Source organism: Eublepharis macularius, chromosome 7 (genome assembly GCF_028583425.1).
Source record: "Eublepharis macularius isolate TG4126 chromosome 7, MPM_Emac_v1.0, whole genome shotgun sequence".
NCBI lineage: Eukaryota > Metazoa > Chordata > Lepidosauria > Squamata > Eublepharidae > Eublepharis > Eublepharis macularius.
The window spans coordinates 3,363,541-3,385,493 of record NC_072796.1 but is presented as its reverse complement, the minus strand read 5'-3'; the positions used below and the strand labels follow the sequence as shown (position 1 = coordinate 3,385,493).

General features: G+C 45.3%; 2 protein-coding genes across 7 annotated transcripts in view; both read left to right on the top strand.

Moving 5' to 3' along the window:
- LOC129333226 (protocadherin gamma-C3-like) overlaps positions 1-21,953 on the top strand; it is a 235,475-nt gene that overhangs the window by 146,207 nt on the left and 67,315 nt on the right. The window lies entirely within an intron of this gene.
- Positions 6,650-9,469, top strand: LOC129333244 (protocadherin gamma-B1-like). Its single transcript, XM_054984769.1, has 2 exons — positions 6,650-9,067; positions 9,464-9,469. The coding sequence occupies exons 1-2, from the start codon at positions 6,650-6,652 to the stop codon at positions 9,467-9,469; spliced, it is 2,424 nt and encodes an 807-aa protein (XP_054840744.1).

Below are 21,953 nucleotides of genomic sequence, written 5' to 3'. Positions count from 1 at the left end.
GTGATAGCCAATACCCTGAGCCCAGTAGCTGATAGGCAGCCAATGGAGTGACTGCAAAATGGAAGTAATATTCTTGCTTCTCCTAGCTCCCAATAATAAGTCAGCTGCCGTGTTCTGCACCAATGGGAGTTTCTGAGTTAACTTAGAGGGGAAAGCTATGTACAATGCAATGAGTCATTACTGACCCATGGAGGGAATGTTGCATCATGACACACAGTTAAATTTCAATGTTACCATGGCATGTATCCAGGGGTGGCCAGATTGGCCATGTGGAGGTAGGGAGCCATCTTCCAGGCTAGACTGAGGTTTGCAGTTGCCTTAACTTGCTTTTCTAGAAGTAGTGTTGGATCCAGTATAACCCCATGACTCTTAAATGAGTCCGCAGGGGTCAAATGAAGTCCATTAAAAGTGGGGAGTACAATGTCCTTCAACATCTCTGCTTTCCCAACAAGCATCACCTTCATCTTGTCTGGGTTCAGTTTCAATTTGTTTGCTTTCAGCCAGGACTTTTTTTCTGGGAAGAGGTGGGGGAACTCTCAAGAGGGAAATGAGGGAGAAACACACAGGATTCTTTGAAATAATATTGTTTTCACGCGCTATTGCCAAGTATTTTCAAGAGGTGCCGGAACTCCATTCCACTGTGTTCCTGCTGAAAAAAAGCCCTGCTGCCATTTGGCCACAGCTGTTAGGCAGTGATCCAAGAACTCGATTGCATCCCACCGTGATTTGAATAGTGAGATAGAGAGCTGCATCTGCTTATTAAATGGCATCTAATCCCATAGTTACGAATGAGTTCTAAAAGCTTTGCAGAGAGGCTGTATAACATGGGGGATAAGACTGTGCCCTGTGGAACCTTGCGAAATAATTCCCACTCTGGAGATAGCTGGTCTCCAACAGTGAACCTATGAGTCCGTTCCATGAGAAACAATTTAAACCAGACCAGAGTGCATCTCTCAATACCCACTTCTGCCTCCAAATGCCTCAGCAAGATGGCCTGGTCTTCCGTATCGAAGGCTGTGGATTTTCTCCTCACATACAAGCGTGTTAAATAGCCATCCCAGCAAATACCTGTGAACAAGAAAGGGAAGCAATCTCACTGTTGGGTAAGGGGATAAAAACTGTGCCATTTTTTTCTGAAATGACTGTTGGTGAGAAGGTAAGGTTTGTTTTTTGGAAATGGCATCATTCCTACTTATCAGTATTATAAATGACTGTTATTTATAAAATAATCCAAGGTGCCTGATATACTAAACTGGAAGTGCCAGGACCCAAGCTGACCCGGATGCTCAGCCACTAACAAGGAAGGACTCTGCTCATGCCTTAAAAAACAACATCCAACCTGTACCTGCTTTTACAACAGAACTTTGAGCCTTTCCCTAGCCAGTTCAAAGACTTGTTTTTCTTCATTTGTGGTTCTAAAAGCTCCTGGCTATACTTGACATACTGTAGACAATACTATTTAGAGTGCAATCCCAGTAGGGCTCTCAGGGTTCCCCCTGTAACTGTAACAGAAGACCTCCTGCCCTAGACCCGTCAGTCTCCATCACTGTTCAACAGAGCATCGGGGGAAATATGGGGGGCAATTTGGTGCTGCGCCAGTGCATGACATCACGTCCAACATGAAATTGGTTTAACCAATGAGTTTGAGGTGAATCCTAGAGCATCACCTTGATGCAATGGTGGCATTTTCGGTTTCGCACTGGAAGTGAAATCACACATTGACACAATGCTGAATTGCTTGTTCCTGACTGCTGCATTCTCCTGCCGGGGTGCCGGCTAGGGTGGGTAACTCAAAATCCTAAGCAGAGTTACAATTTTCTAAGTCCATTGAAATCAATGGATTGAAGTCAAAGGGTGTAACAGCTTAGGATTGCATGGTTAAACAGCTGTACTCGATCCGTGTTTCTTTATATTCCTGTAGAATACAGGCAATTTCACATAGTTACATTCTTCTACTTGTGTGCAGCCCCAGTTCTGTGCTTGGCAATATATACGCCCCTGTTGATATCGAGAACCATACCAATATGCAAATACAGACACCATCAATGAATGCCATTTTGGAACTACTTCCATGATTGTGGGCATTTGGGCTGTCTTTCACACAGCATGTTCACACAGCATGTTTATCAGATGGTATAAGTCTGTCATTCTAATATAGTGAAGAAGAATACTATATGAACAGCAAGAGATATACATCCAATTTTGGAGTGATAGTAATAATAGTAATGTATTGTCGAAGGCTTTCACGGCCGGAGAATGATGGTTGTTGTGGGTTTTCCGGGCTGTAAGACCACGGCAATACAGCCCGGAAAACCCACAACAACCATCAATAATAGTAATATTTCTATACTCTGTTTTAAGTGATACATGAATAGATTTGTCAAATAACATCTGTACTCTCTCGATTTCTAATTATAATTTTCAAGTCCCATTGTGACTATATACTGACTGTATAGATGCAAAGTTTCACTTATGTAAATATTATTCCATATTATTCTAGATATGGTGTGATAGAGTAATGGATAGAGAAATATCAAATGGAATTACAGATATAAAATGTAACATATTGACTGAGACTCCAAGTGCCACTGTTTGCCAATCAATAAAACAACAACATTGAATGTATATACCGCTCTTCAGGATGACTTAACAGCCACTCAGAGCAGTTTACAAAGTATGTCATTATTATCCCCACAACAAAACACCCTGTGAGGTGGGTGGGGCTGAGAGAGCTCTGGAAGAGCTGTGACTGACCCAAGGTCACCCAGCTGGCTTCAAGTGGAGGAGTGGGGAATCAAACCTGGCTCTCCAGATTACAGTCCTGCCGCTCTTAACCGCTACACCAAACTGCAGAGAAATGCAGAGAGATCTTTCCTCCCTGGCTGTTCTGCTCTTGAAGCAGTGACTTAGAGCTGAGATCAGATGACTCAGTCTGACCTCTATGAAGGTGCACTTTTTGCTCAGCATTTCAGTTCAGTCCTCATCACTGTGTAGTCTCTGGACTCCAGGAGAGACTCAGAGTCATCTTCCCATCACAACAGTGACAGGTAATGAGTGGCTCTTTGCTTTGTCACAGTTACTGATTGGAAGGATATTTCCAGACACTTTTAGTATTCAATTTATGGGGAAACACCGAAAGTATCTGTTGTGGGAAGCACTGCAAAAGAGATGGGACTGAATAACAGCAGCCTCTCAGAAAGAGGAGCACGCTTTGTGTCCAAGTTGAACTCAGTGTTTTGTTTGAATTTTAATTTACACACCACAAAAAGCATAGACGGAGAAGAGATATTTGGGCAGGTGGAGAAATGCATCTGGAACATTGAAATTATAGATGGGGAATCAATGAAAATGTATACTATAGAATTTGAAATTGTGTGTGTGTGTGTTGCCTTCCTCTGCAAAGTCTGCCTCGGCGATATCCCGTCCTAGTACTGACCTTGCTTAGCTTCCAAAATCTGATGAGATCAGATTCTGCCATGCCACCTTCCCTCCCATATTTGTATATATGTTTATCTATAATATTAATAATCGTCTGTCTGTTTGTCTAATTTCTGCAATCTGTATCCTATTGTATTGTTTGAATGACTTAGCTGTTGATTGTATCAAACTTCACTGTGTAATCAACCTTGAGTCTACCTTAAGAAAGATAGACTATAAATAACATAAATAAATAATGATGACAATCCCAAGCTCTCATCAGAGAAACAGGAGAGAGAGATCAGTGGGAACAAAACAACAATCCTGGTTCACCACACACAAAGCACAACGTCCTGATTTGGGAATGAATTCTGTCCAGGACTATAGTAGTAATAGCCAGGGCTTTTTTTCTGAGAAGAGAGGTGGTGGAACTCAGTGGGTCACCCTCGGAGAAGATGGTCACATGGCTGGTGGCCCCGCCCCCTGATCTCCAGACAGAGGGGAGTTGAGATTGCCCTCCGCACTGCTCAGCGGCACGGAGGGCAATCTCAACTCCCCTCTGTCTGGAGATCAGGGGGCAGGGCCACCAGCCGTGTGTCCATTTTCAAGAGGTTCCGGAACTCCGTTCCTCTGCGTTCCTGCTGAAAAAAAGCCCTGGTAATAGCCATATTAATTTTCCTCTGGTTATAAAAATGGCAGCTGACAGTGCCGGGCATGTTGAAATGGTGCTGGAAAGGCCTCTTGATCATGACGAAGCTGCTGCTCACCATTTGGTCCTAACAGCATATGATGGAGGAGACCCAGTCTGGTCTGGCACAGCAAACATCCACGTGGTGGTTCTTTACGCAAATCACAATGCGCCAGTTTTTAGCCAGCCTGTTTATACAGTAAGCGTAACTGAAAATGTGTCCACCAGTTTCCCAATGATTATAGTAAAAGCCACTGACCTGGATGAAGGAATCAACACAGAACGAGAATATAGCAGTGACAGCTTCCTAAATATTTCATCTGGATTCAACCGCAGGAGAAATAATTCTTGTGGGAAGCCCTGGGCTATGAGAAATTTGCACAGTATGAAATTCTGGTCCAAGCTCAAGATGGCAGATATCTATACAACACTTCAAAAGTTGTGATCATTGTTACTGTCATGAATGACCACATTCCCAAATTAGCAATGAACTCATGTTGCTTCACTGCCTGAAGACTCTCCAAAGGGAACAGTGCTAGCCTTCTTCCAACGTGCAAAATCAAGATTCAGGAAGCAATGGGGAAAATCACATGTTCTAGCCATTTCACTTGCAAATTAAGGAAATCCTACAATCAGTTTGATGCGGAGCAGAGAGGTTGAAAGGGAACATATGGGTGCCTCCAACATCACCATGACAATCATAGACCATGAAAATCCTTCCCTCTCTACATCTACTGTAAACTTTGGCCGTTTCCACACGGTTTACCTCAACCCAGAATGCTGCGCAACATGCCAAAAAAAACCACGGAAGATCACGTTTTCTCACATGGGTTTTGCACGATGTTGCGCAACATCGTGCAAAACTCACGCGAGAAAACGCGATCTTCCGCGGTTTTTTTGGCATGTCGCGTAGCGTTCCGGGTTGAGGTAAGCTGTGCGGAAACGACCCATCTCAAATTTTTAAATCCCTTCCTTCTTCGCTACGTGGAGACATTCTCAATTGTGCAATTCTGGGAGTGTGAATTGCAGGGGCGTTCCTGCCTCATACTTTATGGGGATCAAGGGAGCCAAGCATTCCTTCACACTTATTGCCAAGAATTTTCTGTTACCACAAGCACAAGGAAGAGAAGTTTCAGTGAAGGACCCTAGTGGAGCAGGCTTCTGTGCACAGATCCCTAAACTGGTGGATTAACAGTGCAATCCTAAACAGAGTTACTCCAGCCTCAGCCCACTGATTTCAATGGATTGCTTTGCAAGGAATCGTGCGGACAGGTGGGTGCTACACACGGTATTCTTCCTCCCCAGTAAAACTGTCAGAAAATCTGCTGTCACGCCAGTTGGGAAAGGGAAGCAATATTTACTCCCTTCTCCAAGCTGAACAGAGAAGGTGTGACTGCAGATTTTCTGACTGTACTATGAACAAACAACCTCATCTGCTGTGCAAATACACAGCTGGATTCAGACCATTGTGAGTAACGGCATAGTGAATACCGAAATTGGTTCATGGAGAGTTTAAGGTGTGATAGGGATCATCACCGTTATATATGGTAAACTCCAGGAAGAAAATCTGGTATAGAAAGTAACTATCTAAAGGACCTGTGTCGTGTACTCCTCTTCCCCGCTCCCCAAACAGCTCTTCCAGCTAAATTAGGTTCACAAATCCAAGACGGAATCTTTTTCTAGAAACACTGTGTATGATTTTCTGTGGCTTGCTCATTCTTATGTTGCCTGCCCTCGAGCTCTGTAAGGAGGGGAAGTGTGGGTCTCACAGGAGCCTTGTGCTGAATCCAAGAAAGTTAAGTCATGTGACTTCTAGAATGTCAAACAGAAGCATGCAAGTCCCCCCTCAAGCACACACGCAAACTTGCCCCACGTTGAAAAAGTGTTTGGGCAGGTGACACAAGAGATGCCAATACAGAAATTGCTTCTTTGGAGGTAGGCACTATTTGGCAATTTCAGGCTTTTCTCACAGAAACTGCTCTGAAGGAAACCTTCTAACTGTACACTTCATGCATGCATCACAGTCTTTGTTCATAAACTTCTCATAATTTAGCCAGTAATTAGTTTGACTTCAGTGGCATTTGAGCGTATTTTCTAAAACATGACACATCTGCTTATCTCTATAAGTATTGTCTTTATAGACAAAGGCAAGGAACACACGCATATAATAACTGGGAAAGTCCACACTCCTCCTGAGAGAAATGTCGCTGCTGAGCCAGCCGCTGGAGCGGTTTCATCCGGGAGATGCTCTTGCAGTTTTCCATTTGAGACTCCGAGTGCCGCTGTTGGCCAGTGCTGGCTCAGAAAAGAAGTAAAGGATTCAGTAACTTTCCGGTTCATGCAATGATTTCTGAATTACACTCTGGAAGCCTGGTAGAAGACTGAGCCGAGGGGCAACTCAGTATCTTACCCAAGGAGGAATCCTTTCCATTTGGGCAACCTCAAGGATTGATCACTGTTCCTGGCAGCAATTTCTGCAGCCGGAAAGAAACTGCAACAAGCGGGAGAAAAGAAAGGATGCAAACAAAGGCACTGAGGAAATGGATGGAAGTCAAAGAGAGCTGGAGCAGCAGGCGGCAAGTAGAGCTTTTCTTGTTAGTCACTTTGTTCTGCCAGGCACTGTCTGAAGAGGCTCGGTATTCGATTCCTGAGGAAATGGAGAAGGGCTCTCTTGTGGGGAATCTGGCCAAGGATTTGAGTCTGGACAAGAGAGACTTGGTGAATAGGAAGCTCCGTATTCTCTCTGCTGCTAATGCACAGTTCTTTACAGTGAATGGGAAACATGGAGACATCTATGTAAGAGACAGAATAGATCGGGAGGATATTTGCGGAAAGTTGCCACATTGTGTCCTCAATTTTGAAATTGTGGTTGAAAATCCTTTGAATGTTTTCCATGTCAGGGTCACCATAGAGGACATTAATGATAATGCACCCCGGTTTTTAAAAGACAATATCGAGCTAGAAATAAGTGAATCCAGCTTGCCTGGAGCAATCTTTGCTCTTGGAAACGCTGATGATGCTGATGTTGGGATAAATTCTCTCCAGAATTACCAGCTGAGCCCCAATCAGTACTTCACCCTGGATGTTAAAGAAAGCCCAGATGGAAATAAATATGCTGTATTAGTGCAAAGCAAGCCACTAGATCGGGAAAGCGAAGATTGTCTCCATTTGATCCTTACAGGCCTGGATGGGGGAGAGCCACTGAAAACTGGGACAGCCCATATACGGATAAATGTCACTGATATTAATGATAACCCCCCAGTCTTTACTCAAGAAGTCTATAAAGCCAGCATAAAAGAGGGTGCACCAAAAGGATGTTCAGTAATACAGGTCAAAGCCTCTGACAGAGATGAAGGTTCCAATGCACAAATAAGTTACAGCTTCAGCAACATCCCAGCTAAAACCAGTCAGAAATTTAGCCTGGATTCAGAAAGCGGGGTAATTACGCTTAAGGAGACCTTGGACTTTGAAGAGTCAACCAGCTACATGATGTTAGTAGAAGCCAAAGATGGTGGTGGACTGTTGACACATAGCAAGGTGGAGGTTGTGGTTGTCGATGAGAATGACAATGCGCCAGAGGTTGAGCTCATGTCCATCTTCAGCCCAGTCCCTGAGGACTCTCTGCCAGGCACTGTCATTGCTTTGATCAAGGTGGAAGATAGAGATGAAGGAGATAATGGGAAGACTGCCTGTTCAATACAAGCAAATCTGCCTTTTCAGATGCTGTTATCGAATAACAATTATTACAAACTTCTCACAGAGGGTGCCCTAGACAGAGAGAAAACCTCACAATACAACATTACCATCACAGCCACTGACAAAGGGAGCCCACCCCTTTCCACACACAGAACAATCTCACTGCAGGTTTCAGACATCAACGACAACCCCCCTGCCTTTGAAGATTCTTCCTACAATCTTTTTGTGCCAGAAAACAACCCTTCAGGTGCCTCCATTTACACCGTCAGAGCCTCAGACCCAGATGAGGACCGCAACTCAAGGATCACTTACTCCATCCTCTCCAGCAACATCGAAGATCTGCCTCTGTCCTCTTATGTGTCCATTAACTCTGAGACTGGCACCATCTACGCACAGCGTTCCTTCGACTACGAGCAGTTCCGTGAGTTTCGGGTTCAAGTGAAGGCCCAAGATGGTGGGTCTCCCCCTCTCAGCAGCAACGTCACGGTGTGGGTGTTTGTTCTGGATCGGAACGATAACAGCCCCCGGATCCTGTATCCTTCCAAAGGAGCTGAGGGCTCGGCCTCGTTTGAGATGATTCCTAACTCAGCAGAGTCAGGCTATCTGGTGACCAAGGTGGTGGCTGTGGATGCTGACTCTGGACACAATGCCTGGATTTCCTATCATCAGCTTCAGGCTCCTGATCCAGCTCTTTTCACCATTGAGCTACACACTGGTGAGGTCAGGACAGCACGGGCCTTTATGGAAAGAGATGCTGTGAAACAAAAGCTCCTCATTTTAGTGAAGGACAACGGAAGTCCTTCTCTTTCTACCACCGTTACCTTGAACCTGGTGTTTGCCGAGAACTTTCAAGAGGCTCTTCCAGAAATGAGCAAACCGTCCATTGACTCAGCGTCTCAGTCGGACATGAACACTATTTTGGTGACCGCCTTAGTTTTAGTCTCATTCTTATTTCTTTTTACAGCCCTCACAGTTTTGATTCTTAAATGCCGAAGACAAAGAAGCCCAGCTGTGCTTGGATCCTACAATCCAGAACTGTATTCCAGTTTAGGCCACAAGTTTTCCTGCAATTACAGTCCTGGGACATTGACCTTGCCCTGTTCCTATGAGGTATGCCTGGCCTCCCAGTCAGGGCACAACGAGTTTGCCTTTCTGAAGCCAAACCCAGGGGCTGCCACAGACAGTCTTATTACTACAGATGACTCTGGAATTGGGAATGAATCTGAATCTCTGGGTGACAATCTCAGCTCCAGTACCAGGATACAGGTGAGAATCATCTCTAGCAAAGCCTGCTTAGTGTTGCCTGTGCATTTCAGTTCAGAGAATCCCAACTGCACAAATAGATGTCATATTCCCCTTTTCTATCATGCTTGCTCAGAATGGAGCCCAAGGAAGTGGCAGGGCCCACATTGTACCTGCACGTTAACACTGGCGATACACCATGTTGCTTTTTGAAGCTCACTACTAATGTAAATGCAATTCAGTCTTTTGAGTAGAGAAATATACCGCCAATGTGCATTTTCTTCATCTAAAAAGTATAGTTATTTGACTTTCAGAAAGTAGTATGGTATATTGCAGTCTGGAATGCTTGAACTTTCATTGGTATGAACAAAACTTGGGTCCAAGAAAGTATTCAACCCTATTTGTTTCTTTGTTGCTCAGGAGTGATTGATAGGAGAGCCCCTTTGTTAGAAAGCGATTGGCTGCTTGCGACAAATTGATTGGTCTATGTCTGCCCTCTACTGGTGAGATATTGCACTACAGGCACATTTTGTACAGGATGCTATTTTCCTTAATAAATTATGTTAATTTAACTGATGTAAAAATCAGTATATGTTTTGATTTGCTAGATCAATCTTAGTTAGTTAGTTAGTTAGTTAGTTAGTTAGTTAGTTAGTTAGTTAGTTAGTTAGGTAGGTAGGTAGGTAGGTAGGTAGGTAGGTAGGTAGGTAGGTAGGTAAAGTTTATTGTCTATGGCCAAAGGCCATTACAATCCAGACATGTAAAACAGTCTAACATATATAAGAGAATCATATATACAAATCAGTGAATAAACATATCTACAAATATCAACAGATTAAAATGATCTAACCAGGAAATACTAATCAAATAAAAGCATTACTTTCACTGGAGACAGCTCTAACCCAATTCTTCTTGGCTGCTAAAGCAAAAAGAGTAACTCTATAAGAAACAAATGGAACCGTATCTAAGAGGAGAGGAAGCATCCCATATTATTCAGTGTTGGGGAATGGTCAGCGGCATATAACAAATGCATATGAGGGAGGAGAGGTGAAGATCTAAGCCTTCCCCCAATGCAGATGGCTCTGGGTCTTGTGCCTATCTGAAGGAGGGGTAGGTACCAGGACTTCCCTGTCTTCCAGCAGCCAGGAACAAATTAATACAAGTTCAAGCATTATCTCCAAGCTGAAACCATGTGGTGTTCAGTCTGTAGATCCAGAACTTCCCTCTTGCTTCTAGAGCTTCAAGATTGGAGGTTTTTTCCCCATCTATTGGAAACAGGGCTTTTTTCTGGGAAAAGAGGTGGTGGAACTCAGCGGGTTGCCTGCATAGGGGGCAACTTTTGGTGGGAGGTGGTGCCTCTGGTACTACATGTGCATGTGCAAAGTGCACACATGCTCCCAGGGCCAATGACATCACTTTGGGTAAACTGGAACAAGGGGGGAGCTTTTAAAAGTTTAAATCGCCATCGGTGAAAATGGTCACATGGCCATTTTCTGTCTGGAGATCAAGGGGCGGGGCCACCAGCCATGTGACCGTTTTCAAGAGGTTCCAGAACTCCGTTCCACCGCGTTCCAGCTGGAAAAAAGCCCGGATTGGAAATATCTCCCAGTGTGAAGGTTTGACTATCTTAATTCAAATGTCTTGCAATGGGCTGAGGATTTTGTGTTGTGATTTCTGATATATGATATCTGAAATGGAGACTTGATTTCTGTAACAGTTTTCCCAGCTTACTGGATGTGGCATCTAAGACATTGACATTGATGTTTATTACGCTGCTGGACTTGCAGGTGATATTTTGCTTAATGAAACAGGTCTTGGTTTTGAAGGTGACAGCTTCTCTCAGCAAGAACATGAAAAATCGGTGGGTTCCAAAGTTTATCTGTCACAGGTAGTCTGACTCTGCATAGTTTTGGGAATTGATCGGAAGTAACAAAATGGTGCTTCTTGGCAGCTGTGGCATGGAGTTGTGGATTGGCTTGGAAGGACTCTCCTTAATCACAAGTTGATAGAAAATGCTGTATGAAAGTCTGCTCCAGAGGGGATAGTGCTTTGTGTGCTGGTATCTTCCTCACTTTGTGCGTCTCTTATCCAGAGAATTCTTGTTCCTGGAAGATGAGAAAAACAGCAACAAGTAACATTGCATCCCTTTTGTAGTATACTAAAGGTTGCCCGCCTTTTCTTGAATGAGAGTTACTCTAGAGTAATGAAAAATATCCCAAGCTACTAAAACATAGCACACCCACCTCTCCCCTCACCCCGTGCTAAAGGCAGGATTGGTTCCAATTCTCTTTGCACGGAGAGACACCGCCGGTCAGACTTCCCGGAGCTTTGAGACTTGTGAGCTACCTGTTAGAGATCTCCCTGGTGGACTTTCACGCTGCATGGTTTTCAAAGATCATCTCAGGAAGCCTTCTCGGGCACTGAGGACCTCACACTGTGTTCTCTTGGGTCATGCCTGTGGCTGCTAATGGCTCCCCCGGACTTCTTCAGCAACTATCTGTAGACTCATATTCTACAGAGGTATTCTCCATTTAACTGAGGAGAATCTGTAGTCAATAGAATTTCTCATTTCAGAGTCTTTTACCTCATCCTTCACTGAAATCTCCTGTTTCCATAACACATTTCTTTGTTGAGGGTGATCTCAGTCCATTGCTGGAATATTGGCCAGTTTCCGTTGGCCCATCTGCAGCTGCTGATTCCTCAAATTATTGAAAAGCGTGTTAGACGGGACGGGTTCTGATTTGATCCTGCTCTTATGCTCTTAAGCAAGAGTGTATGCTCAGAATCATAACACAACTGTTAAGAAATCCCAAATACGTGTCCTTACTTTATAAATGTCATGCATAACAATGAACCATGAAGTTTAGGATTTTTTTTAATAGACCACATCAGCTGATTGTAGCTTATAATGTAGAAAAGAGATTAAAAATAAGATGACCAGTATTGCAATCCTCCTGTGTAGATCTATGGTGTGGCCTCGTTTGCAATCTTGTATATAGTTCCGGTCAGTGCTTTTTTTCTGGGAAAAGAGGTGGTGGAACTCAGGACCGCACTTTGGGTCAGCTGGAACAAGGGGGGAGTTTTTAAAAGTTTAAATCGCCCTTGACGAAAATGGTCACATGGCCGGTGGCCCCGCCCCCTGATCTCCAGACAGAGGGGAGTTTAGATTGCCCTCCGCGCCACTGGCGCGGAGGGCAATCTAAACTCCCCTCTGTCTGGAGATCAGGGGGTGGGGCCACCGGCCATGTGACCATTTTCAAGAGGTGCCAGAACTCTGTTCCACCGTGTTCCCGCTGAAAAAAAGCCCTGGTTCTGGTTGTCATATCTCAAAAAGGACATTGCATTGCAGCTAGAAAAAAAATACAGAAAAGGGCAACCAAGATGATTAAGGATTTGGACCACCTTTCCTATGAGGAAAGGCTGAAGAGTCTGGGACTTTTCCGTTCAGAAGAAGGCAAGTAAAAAGAGGGGGCTGAGAGGTTCATAAAGTTAAGCCCAGTGTGGAAAAAGGAGAGAGAGAGAATTTTTTCACCTCTCTCATAATACTAGAACTCAAGGGCAGCCAATGAAGTTGGTTGGGGAGTAGGGTCAAAGCAAAAGGAAAGATTTCTTTATTCAACAGGTGAGTAAACTGTGGAATTCCCTGCTAGTGGAGGTGGCAAAGGCCACGAGCACAGATGGCTTTAAGAGGGAATTAGATTCATGGGGGAGAGGTCCAGCAACAGCTGCTAGCCATGGCAACGAAAGGGAACCTCCACATACAGAGGCAGTAAACCCCTGAATAGCAGTGCTAGGAGAAAATATCAGGGGAAGGCGCTAGCCTCTGTGCCACTGTGTGGAGCAGGAGGCTGGACAAGGTGGACCTGACTGCTCTGAGCCAGCAGGGTCTATTTATGTCCCCATGGCTTCTGTCCTTTTCTATCAATGCAGCATAAAGTGGTTTCCATCTGCCTATTTTCTCTAAATATCACATCTGCCATTTGTACTAGGTTACAGAAACTGTAAGGAGGCATAAGAATAATTTAAAGCCACTGATTGTATTACTTCCCGCTGCTTTTCTTTAGTCATCTGTAAGCGAGAAAAATGGACTGAGAAAGGCAGCGGGACAGCTGTTGCAACGTGTAAAGTTCTGCTTGGCAAGTAGGATGCCTAGAATCAGTAATTCAACATTTTAATTGCTAAGTGAGCTAATAGACAGGATAACTTAAAATCAATGGGAGTTTTGTTGTTGGGGTTTGTGGGAAGTATATTGGATGTGGGGCAGGGCTTTTTTTCAGCTGGAACGCAGTGGAATGGAGTTCCGGCACCTCTTGAAAATGGTCACATGGCTGGTGGCCCCGCCCCCTGATCTCCAGACAGAGGGGAGTTGAGATTGCCCTCTGTGCCGCTCCAGTAATCTCAACTCCCCTCTGTCTGGAGATCAGGGGGCGGGGCCACCAGCCATGTGACCATTTTCTCCAAGGGCAACCCACTGAGTTCCACCACCTCTTTTCCCCATAAAAAAAAGGCCCTGTGCACACGGATCAGAACTAGAGTTCCTTTCTGGTGGAACCCCTTCAGTTAGAAAAGGCCAAGAAGGAGAGACAATTGAGGCCAGGTGTGCATGTAGATGTAGGTGTGCATAGAGGAGTACACATGACAGTTTACCCAGTGGGATGTAATGCTCAGGGGAGAGGGCTGTCTAAAGTCCTCCACCCCTCATCATCATGAAAATGCTTCTGCTTTCCCAGAATCGTTGTTGAGTGTGGAACGAGCTTTAAAATGCTCCTCAGCACTTAGACAAACTCTACAGAAAACTTGATTCCAAAATGGTCATAGGCCCACCATGGTGTGCTAGCTTTTGATAAATGGCCATCTGAAATCTCTAGGATTATACAGTGTAGGAGAAAAGCCTTTTCTTTTTTGCACCTGTACCATATTTATTATTTATTTGCAAGCAGGAACCCACAGGGACTTGTGGGGGGCATCTCATTTCCTCTCTCCCCCCCCACTGTTTCCTCTTTCCATTTCCTAAAAAGCCCCACAGCCTCTCCCCTGCCTTCTTTTCTCCTTTCCACTCACCAGCCAACGTACCTTTATCTCCCCTCCTGTTTTCAGCTTTCCCTCCTTCCATACCCCTGACAACCTCTTCCCAGAAAAACCAGTTGAGTGGTGCTGGTTGCCAGGCCAGATCCAGTTGCACAAGGACTTGCGCGGGGCACCTCATTTTCCTCTAGATCCCCCTCCCCATACTATTTCCCCTTTCCCTCCTCCTGGCAACCCCCATATCCTCTCCCCTCTCTCTCCTTTCTCAGACATCCACCAGCCTGCCTTTTATCTCCCCCCCTCCTCATTTTCAACTATATTTATTATTTATTACTTCATTTATACCTCACCTTTCTCAACAATGGGGAGCCAAAGCAGTTCAAAATGTCCTTCTCCATTTTATCCCCAGGACAATCCCGTAGACAGGGGTGGACTGGAAGTGAAATAACCTAGAAATGTGCCAGTCCCTCAGCCCCCCTGGCACTGCCACCCGAAGAAGGGAGGGAGAGAGGAAGAGGCAGTTTGCCTGCTGCTGCCCCAGGATCCCAAAAGGGGTAGGGAAAGGGAGAGGAAGCCCACCCAGCCAATTGGTTGATTGACTGCTGCTAACCCTAATTCTCAATAGGATTGGATACCTGAGGAGCCCTGTTCTACTCGAAGCTAGCCCAATACATAACAGTTGGCCCCCTGCGGCATCACTTTCTTCACCTTGTGTAAAGCTCAGGAGGGCCAAAATGGGCTCTGCCTCCTTCACCTTGCAAGGAGTTTGCATGGGTCTTGCTGGGCGCCACCTTCTCCCTCACACCATGTGGGCCAAGGTGGACAGTGCCTCCCCCCTCACCTCATGTGATGTCGGTGCCTCCTTCTCCCTTGTCTCACATTGGGCACAGGAGGACTGGGCATCATTTCTCTAACCTTGTGCCTCCCCCCCCAAAAGGCAGGCCTAGAGTTGCCAGCCTCCAGGTGGTGGCTGGAGATCTCCCGGAATTACAACTGATCTCCAGGCCACAGAGATCTGTTCACCTGGAGAAAATGGCTGCTTTGGAGGGTGGAATCTATGGCATTATACCTTGCTGAGGTTCTCCAGGCTCCATCCCCCAAATCTCCAGGCGTTTCCCAACTTGAAGCTGGCAACCCTAGGCAGGCCTCATGTGGGCTGCCTGCCACCTCCTCAACTTGCTTTGCCTTTCATTGGCCAGTCACTGTCTCTCCCACCATGCACAGGGCTCATGCCAGGCTCAGCCCTCCTGTCACAGAGCTGGCTGGGCCCAGGTTGGAGGGGAGTAGGGTTGCCAGCTCCAAGATGGGAAATTCCTGGAGATCTGGGGGGTGAAACATGGAGAAAATGGGGTTTGGGGAGGGAAAAGACCTTGGCATGGCATAATTCCACAGAGTCCACCCCCCAAAGTAGCCATTTTCTTCAGGTGAATTGATGTCTGTGGCCTGGAGATCAGTTGTAATTCCGGGAGATCTCCAGCCACTACCTGGAGGCTGGCAACCTTAGAGGGAAGGCCATAGGCCCCCGGTAGGCATCCCAGTGCTGTCCATGACCAGCCTATCCCTGCCTGTTAGGTAAGTAAAGATGAGAATGTGTTGTTGGTATTAGACATTGCGCCTTGTGCTAAAGTGATTTCAGCCAGGCAGTGGTTTCAGCCCATGAGAGTAACTTTATTGCAAGAGAACTCAGTCGTGGCTCCCGGAGGAGCCAGATATATACACCTCAAACTCCACCCCCTTTCAGTAACCCCCCAATAAGAACACAGGCACTAGGATCCTTCATTTGCATGCACTGAACAAAAGGCAGCAATTGGCTCATAACCCAGAGGAACGATTGGCTGCTGCTAACCCTAATTCTCAATAGGATTGGATACCTGAGGAGCCCTGTTCTACTCGAAGCTAGCCCAATACATAACAGTTGGCCCCCTGTGGCAGAATGAAGGTTTGGGATCCTAGTCTGAAACTCTAACCACTACACCACACTGGCTTTGGTGGGAGGGAGGGGGGCTGCAAGGTGCGCAGTGTGTACGACTGCCTGCATGTGCAGAAAGCAACCCAATGCACAGGCTCAAGATCCTGGGGATGGGCCAGTGGGCCTGAAGGACGGTCTCCACCCATACTACCCAGCCTGCCAGTTAAGATCTGCCTCTCAGGCCCTGCTCTTGGTGCCCCCATCTTTAGCGGTGATTTAGAGGTGACGGGGCATTTTCTGTGGTCGCACCTCACCTGTGGAATGTTCTCCCCCTTGGGGCTTGCCTGGCAGCTCCTTTTATGTGCCAGGCTAAAACACACCATTTTAACCCAGACTTTTAATTAGGGGTTTTATCTGATCAGCTTTTCGAGGGTCTGCTTCTGTTTTGCGGATCGTGTTGATGCTGCTTATGCCCCGTGGCTTGCATTTTACTGGCTTGTGTTTTACTATCGTGGTTTTTAATCGTAAGCCATCTTGAGCAGGACTCTGAAGAAGCAACATAGAAATATTCTAGGTAAAATAAATAAGTGGGATGTGAGCTGAACTGATGGGTGGACGAGCTTCCACGCAGGGTGGCATCCAGGATATGTCTTTTACATAGTTGAGATTCAGGTATATTCTTCTTAGGAGGGTTGGTTTTCTCCCGCCCTTGGAATTGCCCAATGAAGCTGACCAGTAAAAGATTCAGAATGGACAAAAGACTTTTTCTATACAGTTAACTTAGGTCATGCACAGTGCAATCCTAAACAGAATTACACCCTTCTAAGTCTGTTGAAGTCAATGGGTTTTGACGGTGCAACTCTGCTGAGCACCACACTGTCCCGATTGCAGCGTAGGTTTCAAGCATTTTATTGAATTGTATTGCATTTCATCAGGCTTTATTCAATTGTGCATAGAATTTGGTTTTTATGGTAGTTTGAATTATGTATTGTAAGCTGCCTTGAGCCATGGGGAAAGGTGGGATATAAATATTTTAATAAATATATAGATAAGCTGTACAGCAGGCCATGAGATGTTTTTGAAAAGATTAGATTCAGGGATGTCAAGTTTATCAATAGCCAGGGCTTTTTTTCAGCAGGAACGTGGTGGAACGGACTTCCGGAGCCTCTTGAAAATGGTCACATGTCTGGTGTCCCCACCCCCTGATCTCCAGACAGAGGGAGGGCAATCTAAACTCCCTTCCGTCTGGAGATCAGGGGGCGGGGCCACTGGCCATGTGACCATTTTCACATGGCTGGTGGCCCCGCCCCCTGATCTCCAGACAGAGGGAGGGCAATCTAAACTCCCTTCCGTCTGGAGATCAGGGGGCGGGGCCACCGGCCATGTGACCATTTTCTCCAAGGGCAACCCACTGAGTTCCACCACCTCTTTTCCCAGAAAAAAAGCCCTGTCAATAGCTATTTGACTCCATGAGTTCATTGAAACTCCATGTATGGAACTAATGGATTAGAAGAGGTTACTAGAAGTTGTCTCCTCCATCCTTTGCCTGGCAGCTTCCCACAGGTATCGCTGCTATTGGGGAAAGAATGCTGGTCCTGGTATACTGTGGTCTAATCCATCAAGGCAAGATGTAAACTCCGAGGTTGCAAAGATGCTATTTGAATGCTTAAAGGAATTGCTGTAACAGAGGAGCTCTCTCTGTGGCCCTTCAGGCATCTTTAGATCTTACAGCCCACTTCTCTTCTCTGCTCTGTCTTCGCCTTCCTGTTGGGGAGTCTCGACATGCACGGCCATCTTGGCACCCACTGGCTCAGGCCTGGTTTCTTGCAGGTGTTCCGGAACTTGGCCGACATAAATCTTTGCCCATGACCTCCATGGCTCCCCCAGTTCCCCGACAGGGAGCAGGTAACAGCATTGTTTGGTCTTGAGGGCAGGAGTCCTGTGGCAAGCAAGCTACTAGTTTAGGAGGGGTTAAAATGGTGGGGACTTTCCATATGGCTGTCCCTTTATTGTTGCCACTCTAGGTTTTCTTCCATCTTGGATCTTCAACCCATCTTCATCTCTCCTTCGTTCTCTCATTCACTCAGCTCCTGTCCACACCTGGGCAAGTCAATTCCTTATATGTTACAGGTTACATGAATTCATTTCTGAAACTGCCCGTTGGACTTTATTAATTGCAAAATTTTCTCCTCTGTTCCTTCAAAAGGAAGCTGATGCAAATAGCCAATTTTGTCAACTCCTGCATGATAAAAAATTACTCTCCTTTTTTCTGTTATAAGTTTCACAGCTTTTAAGCTTAAAACAGCTTGTAAGATTGACAATTATTAGCTGTGAACTAGTTGTAAAACCCCTTGGGCCTAAAGATCCATTTTTAAAACCTCATACAATTATCTTGGGCACAATTATCTTAACCCTTGTTAAATTATTGCAGTAGGCACTATTTTAACGTATGCTTAGATTTCCCACTGAAATCCATGGGATTTAAAAGCACTTTGATTTTGACTGGATCATATCCATTCTGCTTTTACAGTATTTTTAGAATTTGATCATGGTCATATGTTTTTATGGTTTCATTGCAGACAATTGAATTTAGGACTGTAAAAACATTGCCTCAACAAACTTTGCAGAAAAGGGCAATTTATGAATAACAAAGAATTAAATACATACAGGGGTCATTTCATAGAAAAAGAGCTGGAGGAACTCATTAGCATAATTCATTAGCATGTGCCACGCCCCTTGCCATCACTGGAAGTGTGTCATTAGCATAACTGATTTGCATATGCCACACCCCCTGGCATCACCTATCCTGGCTGTTTTGGACCCAATCCTGGCCGTTCAGGGCTGAAATTGGGCCCAAAATGGCAAAAAGGGGCTGGGAATGGCTGGAAAAGGGCCCAAAATGGTCAGGATTGGGCTGCTGCTGAGCGGGAGAGTGATCTACCACCTGTCAGAGGCCCGATCCGGGCCGTTTTGGCCCCAATCCAGGCTGAAACGGGCCCCAAATGGCCGAGAGTCAGGTGGGCAGGGCCAACTGATATGTGATCTCTCTGGGGAACTGCCTGAACTGCATTCCTGCGCATTCCCCCTCGAAATGAGCCCTGAATACATATGTAATATTTAAGTAGAGGATCAAGAAAATCTACGTAAGATTCTGGATCCAATCTGTTTTGTTATCAATCACGTGGGACTGGTCCTCCAAGAGGAACCACCTTTCTGCCATTTGAGTGTGTTAAATGTGCATGCCAACAGACAGCCCATTTATGTGAAATGAGCGTGGAGCCAATTGACAGACAATCCGTGGAGATGCCAGTTAAAGTAAAAAGAACATTTCCACGGCTCCTCAAACTGGGATAGTCCAAGCATGATCCGTGGACATGTGCGATGCAAGGAAGGATGTTGTGTGCATTGTTTTGCTTGTGCAAAGCCCTTCAGTTTGTTTCTGTTTGTTTTAACCTGCCTTGTCTTGGACCTTTAGTGCCGCTCCTCCTTATGTTACTTTTACGACAGGAGGGTTCTGCTCTCAAACAACAGTCCTTTTTTCTTCACACCCACAAAGCTTCAGGTGGTCCCTACCTGGGCTTTTAACCTCGAGAACTCTTTCCCTTGGGGGTTTGAATCCCGCTGATAACACCACCTCTGTTGCTGCTTCCCAAAAGGTTTTCACTGCCAGCTGTGGTTTTCCAGCTTAGATTTCTTCTGTTTAACTGGTATTATAGGATGGCTTACATAGATGGTAGTATGACAGAGGGTCAGACTGTGAGAGTGGCTGTGAGGTGAAAAAAAAATGAATCTTTTTTTGCTTAATCAAAAGTAGAATATATTTGTAAGCACACAGACATGATGGTTGCAGAATAAGTGTAATGGTTTCGGAATAGCTGCATACGCTTGGTGGTTTCAAAATAGAACCAGACAGAATAATCTCTCTCTCAGATAGACACAGACTGGCCCAGGAGCACACACAGTTTGCCTTTCTCAGAGACACACACAGGTTAACTCTCTCAGGCTCCACACAGTTTGCCTGACTGGGCCAGACTGAACACTTTCCCTCCGCACTCTGACAGAAAACTGCAGTTTTCTGCCCCCCCCCCAGGGGTACCGCTACCAGCCAGTCAGGGCAAACCCCATTCACCCATCTAGCCCCCATCCTTCTCACCTCAGGGGCCTGCCTTTAAACCCACAGTAACAAATATTTTAAAACCGCATACTAATCAGCAGAAATAAAATACTCAAACATATTTATGTGCGGAACATTACACCTTTCACTGGAGGCTTTGTTGGTCCAGGGAAGAAACTGTATGTATACATTATAATTCTCATGCCGATGCAGGTTAATGCCATTTGTTTATCACTGAGATGTATTTTTGCCATTCCAGAGGGGTAGTCCTTTTTAAAGTTAGTGGACTTTGACGCCTTTGTTGAAAAGTAGGTTGCATTTAAATCAATGTGACAGTTTCCTAAGCCAATAAGTTTTGGATTCAATGTACATCATGCTGTGCATTAAACAGCAAAGGGGCTGCCGAAAAAGCAGTGATACTAAAACAGATGGAGAACTAAGAAGTAGGTTGGTCATGGCAGGATTTGAGTTCAGTGGCACCATAGAGACCAGTAAGAGTGTAAGCTTTCGAGAGTCAGCGCTCCCTTCTTCAGATACAAGCTACAGATACAACATGGCTACCTAACTGAAACTTTCTTCATGGAGGATTGACCACAGAAGCCATGTGGAAGCAAGGGGGCGGGTAGGGTGTGTGTGCTAGGCAGGCACCTAACAATTGCCTGATGGCCCTCCTCTCCCCTCCCTCGTTCTGCAGTGTACACGCTTATGATTGTTCTTGAAATCATGTAAAAGAAAGTTTCCTTTGCTGCCGAGAGTGTTGGTGACAGTTGATGAGTTGTATAGTTCCCAGTCAGGTAACGGAATAAATACAAGACCCCAGGACAGCCCCACAGCCTGGGCAGACTATTGGTAGAAAACCGTTCCCTGGACATTATTTTCCTTCCCATCCCTCTGTGAACTGACCTGGGCCGATTCCAGACTACTAACCGGAAGGCGCTTCATGCCGCCATGTTCCGGATCACGACGGGGAAAACGCGAAATCTCACGTTTTCTCGCACGAGTTTGGCGCGACATCGCGCCAAACTCACGCGAGAAAACGCAATATTTCGCGTTTTCCCCGTCGCGATCCGGAACATGGCGGCATGAAGCGCCTTCCAGTTAATCGTCTGGAATCGGCCCAGGTTTTCCAAGGGCCTGTTTGCCTCCTTCTTTATCTCCATCTTGTCCCTTGCAAAATGTGCAAAGTCGTATCAGCTTCTCTTTCAGTAATATTTGATTCCTTAACTGTTCCTTGAGCCCGTTGAAGGTGTAAAATGCCTTTTTTACAAAAATTGCATCCTATTATCTACATGCTGTGTGATCAACAGGGGGGAAATGAACATGTAATTATCATATGTCTGCCTTTCCCAAAACATCTACCCAAAGAATAGAGGAGGTTGAGGTATGCTGATGTAAACACAAGGTGGTATATGCCTGTGTGAGTGCAAAACAGGTGAACACAACCCATAAGGAAGGAGCATATCCACAGAAATGGTAAGGCATGGTCTGGAAGAAGAAATAGTCAATATGACATTTGTCCATCACTAATGTAGTGGATTTTCATGATGCGCTTCGGATATTTCTCTAACAACTATTATATGTAGTTTTAGTTCTGCTTTGCTAAATTAATTATCTCATAAAGGAAAGAGTTCAAAATATGTAAAGCTTATAATTAGAAGTTTTACTTTATTCAATTGTATTTTAATGTGTGTTTAGGGTGGAGATAAAAATCAGAAGAAAGTTCTGCTGAAATTATTTTCTTCCCGACATTCTTATTTGCAAAGAAAAAATGGACATATAAAAATGAAAGAAACTAGCAGTATAAGCCACATCCTATTTCAGCTGAAATCCCTGGATGTATACCATTTAAGTAAAAGGGGTTG

Bases quoted from the DNA above. Each gene is read 5' to 3' on its own strand.
- LOC129333244 (XM_054984769.1), top strand. From the start codon at position 6,650: ATGGAAGTCAAAGAGAGCTGGAGCAGCAGGCGGCAAGTAGAGCTTTTC.